At 36.5% G+C, this 13,322-nt stretch overlaps 2 protein-coding genes across 2 annotated transcripts; both read left to right on the top strand.

Annotated features, from left to right (window-relative positions):
- Positions 1 to 4,098: 4,098 nt before the first annotated feature.
- Positions 4,099 to 5,028, top strand: LOC116902854 (olfactory receptor 2A2-like). The gene has a single exon (XM_032905182.1). It carries the CDS (start codon positions 4,099 to 4,101, stop codon positions 5,026 to 5,028), a length of 930 nt encoding a protein of 309 aa, XP_032761073.1.
- Positions 5,029 to 11,536: 6,508 nt separating this feature from the next.
- Positions 11,537 to 12,469, top strand: LOC116902853 (olfactory receptor 13). Its single transcript, XM_032905181.1, has one exon. The coding sequence runs from the start codon at positions 11,537 to 11,539 to the stop codon at positions 12,467 to 12,469; it is 933 nt and encodes a 310-aa protein (XP_032761072.1).
- The last annotated feature ends 853 nt before the right edge of the window (positions 12,470 to 13,322 follow it).

Below are 13,322 nucleotides of genomic sequence, written 5' to 3'. Positions count from 1 at the left end.
GTGAAGATATTAATGTCCAAGAAACCTATTTCAAAGAATTGAGTACTGTTGTACTCATTTGCTTTCTGAATCAGTTTGCTAAATTAATTTGTCATGTGATTACTTAACTTTGAAGTATTTCAATTTATCACACTATTATGATAACTACTAGACTTGAAGTAGTTTTAAAAACCATTTTCTGGCAGAGAAAGACAGAGAGAAAGGCAGAGAGACAGACAGGCAGACAGGCAGGCAGACAGACATAGACAGAGAATGAGGCATCAGCCAATTGTAGAGAAAGAGAAATCAAACTCCAGGCTGGATAAACACTCTTGGTGGCAAGACTGTCTAGGGCAGTGGTTCTCATTACCATAACATTATTTTTGTTACTACTTTATAACTATAATCTTGCTACTGTTATGAATCATAATGTAAATATCTGTGTTCTCTGATGGTCTTTGGATAGAGGTCTCAACTCGCCAGTTAAAAACTGCTGGCTTTACTCATTGATAAGTGGCTATTAGCCCAAATGCCTGAATTACCCTAGATGCCTAGAACAAATGAAACTCAAGACGGATGATCAAAATGTGAATGCTTCACTCCTTCTTTAAAAGGGGAACAAGAATACCCTTGGCAGGGAAGAGAGAGGCAAAGATTAAAACAGAGACTGAAGGAACATCCATTCAGAGCCTGCCCCACATGTGGCCCATATATATACAGCCACCCAATTAGACAAGATGGATGAAGCAAAGAAGTGCAGAAGTGTAGATCGCTCCTGAGAGACACAGCCAGAATACAGCAAATACAGAGGCGAATGCCAGCAGCAAACCTCTGAACTGAGAATAGGACCCCCGTTGAAGGAATCAGAGAAAGAACTGGAAGAGCTTGAAGGGGCTGGAGACCCTATATGTACAACAATGCCAAGCCACCAGAGTTTCCAGGGACTAAGCCACTACCTAAAGACTATACATGGACTGACCCTGGACTCTGACCTCATAGGTAGCAATGAATATCCTAGTAAGAGCACCAGTGGAAGGGGAAGCCCTGGGTCCTGCTAAGAATGAACCCCCAGTGAACTAGACTGTCGGGGGAGGGCAGCAATGGGGGGAGGTGGGGAGGGAACACCCATAAGGAAGGGGGGGGAGGGGATGTTTGCCGAAACCGGGAAAGGGAATAACACTGAAATGTATATAAGAAATATTCAAGTTAATAAAAAAAATAAATAAATAAATAAAAAAAAAAACTGCTGGCTTTGAGGAAACACTATTCAAATTAACCATAAAAACCTTTTGTTTTGTTACTGATGTGGTTTTATTTAGTTTATTGCAAATATAAAAATTGAGGCATCAATACTCTAGTGTTTTCTTCTCTAGTCCCATAATGACAGTTTCCTTCAATATTTTAAATTAACATTGGTTTTTATGCTGTCTTCATTTTTATATTTTAAGAGTAATCTGGAAATGATAATAAAGATTTGAAGATTTATTAATCCAGGCACAAAACTGTAAAGACTTAAAAAAATCAAAATACATCTTCCTATGAGATAGCAATATTTTCAATATTTTTGAATATTTTCAATAGTATTGTTTTCTTTTATTCTGAGAAGTTAAAAGTAAGTCAATAATTATAAGTAAAAAGATCTTTAATGAAGATGTTACTCTTCCTTACTTAGCATAATAGAGGAATATTCTTAAATTCTACCCAAAATAGTTTTGCAAACATTATCTATTGTCCTCCTCTATATACTCAATACATTTATAGAAAGTAAAGATCTGTTATTTCATCTCTACATCACTGAGATTGTTTCTCAAAGAAATTTATACAACTGAACTTTTTCCTGAGCTCAGTGATTGGAAAAGTTTGTGCAATTATAATACATGTATCTTCAAGTCTACCTGTCATGTGACTAAGTTCTTCCTCCAAAAGGTCAGGAACTCTTCCTATGAAACTTTCTCAGAGCATAAACTCAAAGCATATCTGTTGTTTAATCTCTCTAAAGCTCATATTTTTAATGTATAAAAGAAATCATATCTGCAAAGATAGTCTACTAAAGTAGTATGTGAATTTAGCCTTTGGAATTCATCACTCAATCCATAACAGATATCAGTATACATAAATATGGCCCTTAATTGACATATGCAATATAATACATTTTGTTGACATATGTAGAACACATCATAAGATATTTTAAAGATATTTAATTCATAACTGGAAATGCATTGTCTGCTTTACAAAAACATTGATGAAATCTGTGAAATGAAGTTATGTACATTCAGTATTTTAAATGTTAAAATATTGTTTATTTGTAGTTTCCATATTCATACAGAATCCCCTTTCTGTTTAATGTAAGTGCTGAACCAATTTCTTCCAAATCTTATCCATCCTTGAAGCAGAATTTCTCCTAAAGCCAGAAACTGGAATTAAAAAGAAAACCCTAGAATAGATATGGATATATATCTAAGTTTTTGTCTCATTTTATGTCATAGATTAATAACAGTATATAGTATAATCATTACAAGTTAATGACCATAGATTACACTCCCTTCTGGTTTCTTATTTTAGTAATCCATAATATGCTTAGATATTTTTCTGTCCTGATGTTTAGGTAACTTGATATAGATACTTTCATATATAGAGAAATAGACTGCATTGAATGAGAGCTTAAAATTCTATGTTTACAATAGGATTTCATGAAATAAGACAACTCCTCCGTGTGTGTGTGTGTGTGTGTGTGTGTGTGTGTGTGTGTATTTTTTTTAATTACTGAAATGCTAAATTGCACACACTCCGGTGATGAGATGATATATGGAATGATGATTTTTAAAAAATAACAGGTTCAGTTTGATGTAGAAAATGGTTCATAATATATCTATCAATGATAGAAGTAATATTGTGTTATTATTTTAAAGTCCATAATATAAGTATACAGAAGAAATCAAGAATAATTGATCAGTGATCATTTTTGCTTGCCAAAGTTAATATCTAAATCTAAGTTATTCAAGTGTATATAATTTTGGAGTATTGATTAAAAGGCTGGTTGGAAAGAGAACCCAATGATTAACATGATTTTACAATTACAAACGTGTTTTCATTAAAAATAACATAGTAAATTACATCACAAATATCTGTTCAATGCTATTATCAATTTATTTTTTAAAGATTTATTTATTCATTTAATGTATAAATACCGGAAGAGGGTGTTTCTGAATACACCTAAAAGCCATGACAAAGTAGGGGCCATATATTTTCCATCATTATTACCAATAATTGAGCTATCAAGATAACCAATAATAGCTAAAACAAAAATTGAAAGATATATGTCTTATGTATTTTTTAAATTGTATATATATATATATATAATTTATAGATATCCAAGAAATTCTTTTGAAAAATATCCAATGGAAATATCTGGAAAAGATTGTGTTTATCAAATGATCCAACTTAGCTTTTTTTCCCAACAAGGGAACAAATTAGCATCCTCCATCCACACATAATACACTGAGGACACTTTTTGTATAAAATTAATAATCTGAATCAAAACATTGGAAATATAGTATATTTTCAATTCTAGGGACATTCTACTAAAAATCTTCCATTTACTGTTCAAAATGTCAATGTCTGGAAAAACACATAAAAGCCAAGGACATTGAATTACAAAGATACTAAGAAGAGATTATACTAAATATAATGTGAAATTTTAGATTAGGTCCTGTGTGGGTGGAGATATTAGAGAAAACACAGATGTAGGCACTGAATTTTCTTGATTTCTATAGTTATAATTATAGAATTATAAAATTTCTAATTATAAATTCAAATGGCTCAAAATATTAAATGTGTAGAGACAGTATAAGATAAACAAGAAAGACATCAATGTATGTTGAATCTGAGAGAAGCTACATGAGAGCTCTTTGCATAATTCTGAATATACTTTCTACTATTTGAATTTACTTCTTACAATAAAGTTTCAGAGTCACAAATCGCCGTCAGGGAGTGTGAAACAAACGGAATGATTGAACTGTCTCTGCACTTGTCTTACAATGAGTAAATCCAACTTTCATTTATTGTTCAGCTCTGGGCTTCCAGACTCACATCACCACTGTATCCAGCTCTCATATAGGAATGGGAGCCAACCAGACATGGGTCACAGAATTCATCCTCGTGGGACTCCAGCTCAGCGCAGGCATGGAAATGTTCCTCTTCTGGATTTTCTCCCTGCTGTACATCTTCAGCCTTCTGGCAAATGGCATAATCTTAGCACTCATCTGCCTGGACCCCAGACTGCACACCCCAATGTACTTCTTTCTTTCTCATCTGGCCATTCTTGACATGTCCTATGCTTCCAACAATGTCCCCAAGATGTTGTCCAACCTTGTAAATCAGAAAAAGACCATCTCATTTGTCCCATGCGTCACACAGACATTCTTGTATTTGGCCTTTGCTGCTTCAGAATGCTTGATTTTGGCAGCCATGTCCTATGACCGGTTTGTGGCCATCTGCCACCCCCTACACTATACTGTCATCATGAGTTGGAAAGTATGTGTGGCCCTGGCTGTCACATCCTGGTCATGTGGATTTATCCTCTCTGTGGCTCACACAATTCTCCTGCTAAAGCTGCCCTTCTGTGGGCCCCAGGAGGTAAACCACCTCTTCTGTGAAATCCTGGCTGTTCTCAAGCTGGCCTGTGCTGACACTTTGATCAACCAAATCGTCATCCTTGCTGCATGTGTTTTTGTTTTAGTTGGGCCCCTTTGTTCAATGCTTGTATCTTACATACATATCCTCTGGACAATTCTGAAAATGCAGTCAAAGGAGGGACGCAGGAAGGCCTTTTCCACCTGCTCCTCTCATCTCTGTGTGGTGGGGCTCTTCTTTGGAATAGCCATGTTGGTTTATATGGTCCCTGATTCTGATCAGCGAGAGGAGCAGGAGAAAATTTTGTCCCTGTTCCACAGTCTCTTTAACCCAATGCTGAACCCCCTCATCTATAGTCTGAGGAACGCCCAGGTGAAGGAAGCCTTCCACAGAGCACTGCAGAAGAGATCTGTGTGAGGGGCACAGAGAATGTGAGTTGGGTAGGGCCATGCTCCTGAAACATGTGGTTAGCTGAAGCAAAAGTCAGGGAAATTTCCCAACTAGAAGTATGATTTTATTTATTTATTTATTTATTTATTTATTTATTTATTATTTGTTTGTTTACTTTTTTGAGATAGAGCATAACTATGTGGCTCTGGGTATCCTGGAACTTACTATGTCGATTAGGGTGAACTTGTATTCACAGAAGTGCACCTGCCTCTTTCTCCCAAGTGCCAGAGTTAAAGGCCTGTGCCACTGTGCCTGGCTAGAATTCTTGTTTTAAAATATTGTAATTGCTTAAATTCTAGCTCTGGAAATGTGTCAAGATAACAGGGAAAATTATATATGGATAATGGACACTATGAATCCAATTTCTAGATTGAATTCCATTGTTGAGAGCCACTTCATTTACAGGGTGAGAGAGAATAGAACACTATTCTTCATTCTTATTTACATCAATCATTCACATTTTCTCTCCGATGATTTATTTTTAAGCAAAGCTAATTAAACACCAGAAAAAATGGAAGAAGTAAAATAATATAGACTATGCATATATAAGTGAAATCAAAAATTGAAAAATGATAGAATTAATGGTAGCTAGTGTTATTTTTCTTTTTAAAGAAAATCAATAAGATTACCAAATGTTAGGTTGGTTGACCAGCAGCAGGTCTACAAAAGAGATAGAGATGAAGTGCTGGGCAGATAGCTCAGTCGTGAAGAACATTTGCCTCACAAGCATGAGGACCAAGATTTGAATCTCACCGCAGATATAAGAAGCTGGGTGTGGCTGCACACACTCTTGTACCCCAGGGATCCAGGGGTCGGAAACAGAAGGTTTGCTGAAGTATGATGACCGATGGTGAAGCTTCTGTTTCAATAAAGGATCCTGTCTCAAGGAAATAGAGCAGAGTGATAAAATAGGACACCTGATACTCACCTCTCCAGCCACTATACACACTCACACACAAGTGTATACACACATAAACACAAGGGAAAATATTCAAATAACACTAAAATTACTACTGTAAAGGGATATCATCTCCAATTTAGCAAATACATAAAGAATTGTGAGAGGATTCTGTGAACAACTGTAGAGAAATTTTTCTGTAAATACTGAATCTACCAACTTATTAAAATGATCTAACTAAATTTATAGCATATAAAAATAAATTAGTAATTTTAAATCTTACCAGATAAAGCTATAAGCCACATTGCTATTTTTGGCAAACTACACCAGAGTTTTAAAAGAAGAACTAATATTATTTCTTTATAGAGATTTTTAAATAGAAGCAAAGAGACCATTTACCAAGTCCTTCTATGAAGTCAGTGTCATTAATAAAAAGATATCACAGGAAATGCAAATTATAGGCCATTTTATTCTTCTGTATATAAGCACACAGCCTTAACCAAAACCAGAACCAGAACATGAAAACAGGCAGCATCAAATACTATAACCAAGTGAGATTTATTGCAGGGGTGCAGTAGTTTGAACATACGAAACTCAATCAATGTACTGTGGAATGTTAAATAAATAAAGGAAAAATATAATCTCTTCTTGCCTATATTAAAAGGAAGTGACAAGTCAATCACTTTTTCATAAGAAACACACATTCAAAAAGTCAAAACACAAGGTAAATTCTTTAATCTGGAAAGGATTACATGGAAACACCATAGTTAAAATAATAACTCTTAAAGGCCAGATGCTTTCTTTTCAATTTAAAGGGAATGAATTCCAGAGTATGATTCTTTGCTTCTTTTATTCATCACATAAAAAAAATTAAATGATAACCACATTAAGATTCCATCTACTCCTCTCTCCGTGTCAACCATTAAAAGTATCATTGGCAACAAATGAGGGCAAAGATATGGATCCAGGAAGCCCCTATGCTATGCTGTTAGAAATGTATGTTGAAGTCAAAGAGGAAACTTCTCAAAAATCTAACAACATAGACATCCCATCTACAGCTCAGCACTCATCTCTTCCAACCTTTCTTAGCCTCAAGGCTCAGGGAAAACTCCAGAAGAGGGGCACAAACAATGTAAAATATGAAGAATGTAGAGATGTGTTGTGAAATGCTGAAATATGGTCACTATACACAGGAGCACACAAAAGCTATGGCTACCTGTACAGGATTAAAAATCCCACTTAAAAATCCCAGCATGATTTTATAAAGCTAGGAGGGAGTCAGAAAATCATAAAAGAGCTGTGAGCAGAAGAGCATCAATAGCTCCCATAATTTAATGGGATTGCCACATATCCTAAGCTGAGTTAGACTACAGAGACTCTTGCAAAAATACATATGACAGAAGCAGGTGCAAAGACAAGAGTAGCAATAATGCAGAATAGGTGTAGTCAGATTCTGGATCATTTGAAATGCAGAGCCAACACAATATGCTGATGAATTAGGTAGACGTAAATTAATACAGCTATTATGAATATGAAGAAGAGAAGGAGGAGGAGGAGGAGGAGGAGGAGGAGGAGGAGGAGGGTATTTGTGTGAAAGATTCCAGCATATCACAGAGACAGTTATGCATCAATGTTTATTACAGCATTGTTCATGATAAGGAATAGAACCAATGGAAGTCTCCAATACAATAGACCTGAGTAAGAAAAGAGTGTATATGTAAGAAAGAGAAATCTTTTTCAAGCAGGAAGAAGAATAAAGTTGCCATTTGTAACTGGAGATGGTCATGATAAGTGAGTTTGGCCAGTCTCAGGAAGACAAATGTCATGTGTTTTCTCTCATTTGTGGTTCTTGAATTTTCTTTGGTCATATAAAATTATCACTGTGTCTATAAAATTACATTAGAAGGGAATAAAGAAGATAAATGAGTGGGAACAAAGGAGGCAAGTAGATGAGGGGAAGAAGAGTAAAAAGTGGACAGGAAGAGAAGGAACAGGGCTGCTTTGGGGATATGTTTACTACACAAAGTATACCTGTAAAATTATATTAAGTGGATAAATACATAAAATAAAGAAAAATGTCAGCATGAAGAGGTAAAAGCATCCCAAGCCCCATCCTTTACCTAAAGAGACTTTAACATTTGATAGCCGCTAAGGAGCTGAGACTCATTTTCTGCCCGTGTGCCGGGGCATGAACTCACGCCATGCACATATCAACAACAGTGACTGAACTAAGTGTGCAAATAATCAATTGATAAAGTAAATAACAGAGACATGAAAGTGGGAGAGAGACGACAAAGGGACCTGAGGGGAGGAGAATGGGAGAGTAGAAGGTATGCTTATGAGATGTATTTTATACATGTTTAAAATGTATGTATGTAAAATGTAATTATGTAAAAGATAAGAAATATTTTTAAAAGAAGAATAGAAGAAATAGAATATTGACTTGAAGACTTTCTGGATGTATTTTATTGTTTTCTAAGTAAGAGTAGAGAAGGCATATACACTAATAAAATCATGTTTTACTAATTTTTAATCCATAAATACAGATACAATATGACCCTGCTATACTACTCTTGAATATTTATGCAACGACTCCAAGTCAACATATCACAGACATAATTACACATTAATGTTTATTGCAGTACTGGTCACAGTAATAGCTAAATTAGAGACCAATGTGATGTCAAGCAACAGATAGATTAACAAGTCCCAGGGCCTCTACATCCCTAAGATAACTCTTACACATCTTCAGGCCTGTGCTTAGGGATGAAAGGTTGGGTTTCTAGATAATATCCAATAATTTAGACCTTGTCATTCAAATTCATTTTTCTATTGCCTTTCAATTAGCTGGGAAATAAGAATAAAGGATTTATGGCTGAATGGATTAAGTCAAGATTTTATCCACAGTCAATAACCAGGAATAATCTCTTCATTTGCCAGTATGTATCTTGGAACCAAGAAGACTGAAACAAAATGAAAATTCACAAAGCTGCAACAATCTGTATATTGATGTAGCTATGGTCTCAGGCATGACTTTGCATAAGCATTTCCTATTACTTATAAAAGTACTAATATTGTTCCATAACATCTGAAGATCTTATGTGTACGGCTTTCTCAGGCACAGAAATAGAAAGAGTAAACCTCTGTGGGTTAGAATCACAGTGGGTTGATTTTTCCTGTCTCCAAAGGAACCATAATTTTTTCACACACTAAATAAGGCTCTCATGGCAATTGAAAAGGTGACCTGTGGAGGAGATAAATTCATACAGCCTTCTCTTCTCAAAGGCAACTTGAAGAGCTATAGACCTTCTTTATCAGTTTGAGAAGAGCAGCAAGGCTTCCACCATCATCGCAGAACCACAAAAATGTTTACATTTTCTGAATGAAGGTTTACTAGGGTCCTTCTACAACAGCCTTCTCTAGACACCCAGGCTTCCTCAACTGTTTGGTAAGTTCTGATTAACTATGATGTAATTTCCATTGTCTGTTTGCTTTTATTGTCTCTTTTATTGTCAAAGTTACACTTCTACTCAATGTTCAAACTCTGCCCATTGGCAGTTACAATAATAAGATAAATTTAGTAAGACATACAGATGTCTATTGATATATTACACAATAATGTATTAGTACAGAACTTCAATCAACATATTAGCGTTTAGTTTTGGCTCATACCTTGTTTTATTTTTAATGAAAAATAGGCACGTGTATCTAAATGAATTCCTGGAAACAAATTAAGTTTACACATTTTTATATGGGCTTAAAATGACATTCACAGTGGATTGTCACATAAGTATACAAATGTGTGTTTATTATGCATAAACTTACTATGATGCCATTCAGAGTCTAAGTAATGAGGAAGTAATAGTTTAATTATTTATACCTCTACACTAGGAACAAAGTTGTACAAATAGTGGAAAATCAATGAACACCTGCTTATGATTTTATTTTCACCCTCTTGAGCTACTTATTGCTCTGATAGTATTGAGGAGATCAAACATGAATTGGATATTTTGATGAATGAGATCTTTCAGTCTAGAATATCATGGCTATTCAATTGGAGGATTATGACTCTCCTATACATTCAGATAAGTGAAATTCACATAAAGTAGTAGAATAAAATGCATGCACAGAGTAGAGGGGCATTTTTGTATTCACATTTTTACTGTGGAGTTAAAAAGTTAAAGAGGTGATGTGGTCCCACTGGGCAATGGCAACTTTTTCTTCAGTATATCTTACAGAAAGTGAGACACTGCAAGCCCCACAGAGGTGGCACCTAAAACTGTGTTGAGATTATCTGTCAACATTGAGAGTCAAAAGACAGGGTTACTAATCCTGTTGTTTTGCCTGAAAAACAGCACAGTGCATGCTGTCAGTCACAGAAATGCTCGTCAGAATGTTAATTGTGAGAACTAAATGACAAAAAGGGTTTTCACTGAATGTAAGCCTTTACACTTAAATAGAAAAGTACTTGGTAAGATTTTTATTGTAGAGTGGGAAACTGTAGGAATGAATGATGGGGAATGATCCTATTTTGGATATTTAACCTTGGAATGCTCCACCCGACTGAACCCTTTCCACTCAATACTGAATGCAATACAGTTTTGAAATTTAGGCCCATCATTTTTTTCTAAATAAAAATAATTAGGTAATAAATAACAAAATAACGTAAGCCAAGACATGTAGATTTATTTAAAAACTATGCTGTAATTTTGTAGAATCAAACAAAACTTTGACTAACATTAAAATGGGTATATTTAGTACCAAATTTTAGACCCATAAAAATGTTACAATTGTCAAGTAGCAAGATGGCTCAGGGTCCTGAGTTAGTGTCACAGAAGGCTATGAGGAGAGCGCCAACTCCAAAAAGTTCTTCATCTGTGTGTAATGCACCCACACAAAAACACCATGTTCACATACACAATAATAATTTTAAAAATATATGTACATGTATCAAAATAAAGTTTTAAAACTCCATTTAAACCAAAAATTCTAATCTGTATCTTTACTTTGCTAACCTACAAAGGATATGAAGTAAGTTAATATGAATTCATACTTATGTCTACTCTTTTTTAAAATTTTTTTATTGAATATATTTCTTTACTTACATTTCAAATGTTATTCCCCTTCGCGGTTTCCTGTCCATAAGCCTCCATTCCCTCTCCTCCCTCTCCCCCTCTCCCATATGGGTATTCCCCCTATACATCCCTCTTATTGCCCCCCCCATATTCCCCTGCACTGGGGGTCCAACCTTGGTAGGATCAAGGGCTTCCCCTTCCACTGGTGACCCAACAAGGCTATTCTCTGCTACATATGCAGTTGGAGCCCTGGGTCAGTCAATGTATAGTCTTTGGGTAGTGGTTTAGTCCCTGGGAGCTCTGGTTGGTTGGCATTGTTGTTTTTATCGGGTTGCAAGCCCCTTCAACTCTTTCAATCCGTCCTCTAATTCCCCTAAACAGGAATTCTGTTCTCAGTTCAATGATTTGCTGCTAGTATTGACCTCTGTATTGGACATGCTCTGGATATGCTTATGTCTACTCTTAAGCCAGTCATTAATTCAGTTTCCTCTGTCATAGGGATATGGGAAACAATATGACATCAATCACAGAGTTCATCCTCCTGGGGTTTCCACTCAGCCCAAGGATGCGGATGCTCCTTTTTGTCCTCTTCTCACTGTTTTACGCCTTCACCCTGCTGGGGAATGGGACCATCCTGGGGCTTATCTGCCTGGACTCCAGACTCCACACCCCCATGTACTTCTTCCTGTCCCACCTGGCCATTGTTGACATTGCCTATGCCTGCAACACAGTGCCCCAGATGCTGGTAAACCTCTTAGATCCAGTGAAGCCAATTTCCTATGCTGGTTGTATGACACAGACTTTTCTCTTTTTGACATTTGCTATCACAGAATGCCTTCTCCTGGTGGTAATGTCCTATGACCGGTATGTTGCAATCTGCCACCCACTCCGATACTCTGTCATCATGAGTTGGAGAGTTTGCAGCACCATGGCAGTGACCTCCTGGATTATTGGTTTCCTCCTGTCCTTGATTCATCTGCTGTTACTTTTACCTTTACCTTTCTGTGTGTCTCAGAAAGTGAACCATTTTTTCTGTGAAATTACAGCTATCCTCAAACTTGCCTGTGCAGACACCCACCTCAATGAGACTATGGTCCTGGCTGGGGCAGTGTCTGTCCTTCTGGGACCATTCTCCTCAATTGTGGTCTCTTATGCATGTATCCTTGGTGCTATACTGAGGATTCAGTCAGGGGAGGGGCAAAGGAAAGCCTTTTCCACCTGCTCCTCCCACCTCTGTGTGGTCGGATTGTTTTATGGTACCGCCATTGTCATGTACGTTGGACCCAGACATGGGAGCCCTAAGGAACAGAAGAAATATCTCTTGCTGTTTCACAGCCTTTTTAACCCCATGCTCAACCCTTTAATCTATAGTCTCAGGAATTCTGATGTGAAGAATACTTTGAAAAGAGTGCTGGGGACACAGAGAGCTTTGTGACAAGTTTATGCCATCATGTTTTAACTGTGACAGAGAAAGCTATCCTCTCAAGAGGGTTCTAACCATCTAGAGCATATATGCATTACCCTTATTTAGCATTGACTATATCCATTAGATGACTGACTCAGTAGTTGTGGAAGGAATTCTAGAAATCTATAATTTCAAACACTGACAATAATAGATGGTGGTGTATTAGATCAAAAAAATTTTCAAGGCCACAATTTCAAGACTTCCTTTCAAAGACTCTATAAGTCATGATGCCATGTTCTATCACCCCAAAATACTGTTCCAACAATAGGTCTTCCAGAAGACTTTAAAATGCCTTTTGCCATGGAAGATGGTGAATGACTTCATATTATGTTTCTTTTTAAGGCTCACATCTCTATTAGTTTAGTGAAAGTTAAAAATTCTTTGTGGGTGAAAGGAAGAATTCTATTGCACTTTTTCAGGCCCTGGCTTTAGCCAAAATTGATTGTTGTGCCATGTTTTTCAGACTCTTAAGATTTCATAAACAGGGGAGTTTGAATGACTGCTTGTGGCTCTTTCTGAAAATCTATTCTAGGACAAATAAATCTCTTCTCTCTGTGTCTCTGTGTCTCTGTGTCTCTGTGTCTCTGTGTCTCTCTCTCTCTCTCTCTCTCTCTCTCTTTCCCTCCCTCCCTCCCTCCTTCCCTCCCTTCTTCTCTTCATCCATCCCACCCTACAAGGAAGCCTCTACAGAGGATGTAAGTCTGAGCATAGTAACTCCCATTAGTACATATGGAAAGTGGGGTCACTGACTGTTTCTATTATTTAATATGAACCTTTGGTGAAAATGATTCCAAGCATCTCTTGTTTCTTGGTCCAGCATGCC

This window comes from Rattus rattus, chromosome 6 (genome assembly GCF_011064425.1).
Source record: "Rattus rattus isolate New Zealand chromosome 6, Rrattus_CSIRO_v1, whole genome shotgun sequence".
NCBI lineage: Eukaryota > Metazoa > Chordata > Mammalia > Rodentia > Muridae > Rattus > Rattus rattus.
The sequence above is the reverse complement of the archived record's forward strand: the minus strand, read 5'-3'. Positions and strand labels throughout refer to the sequence as shown.

What these genes read in the sequence shown, in the direction of transcription:
- LOC116902853 (XM_032905181.1), top strand. Translation starts at nt 11,537, where the DNA reads ATGGGAAACAATATGACATCAATCACAGAGTTCATCCTCCTGGGGTTT.
- LOC116902854 (XM_032905182.1), top strand. Translation starts at nt 4,099, where the DNA reads ATGGGAGCCAACCAGACATGGGTCACAGAATTCATCCTCGTGGGACTC.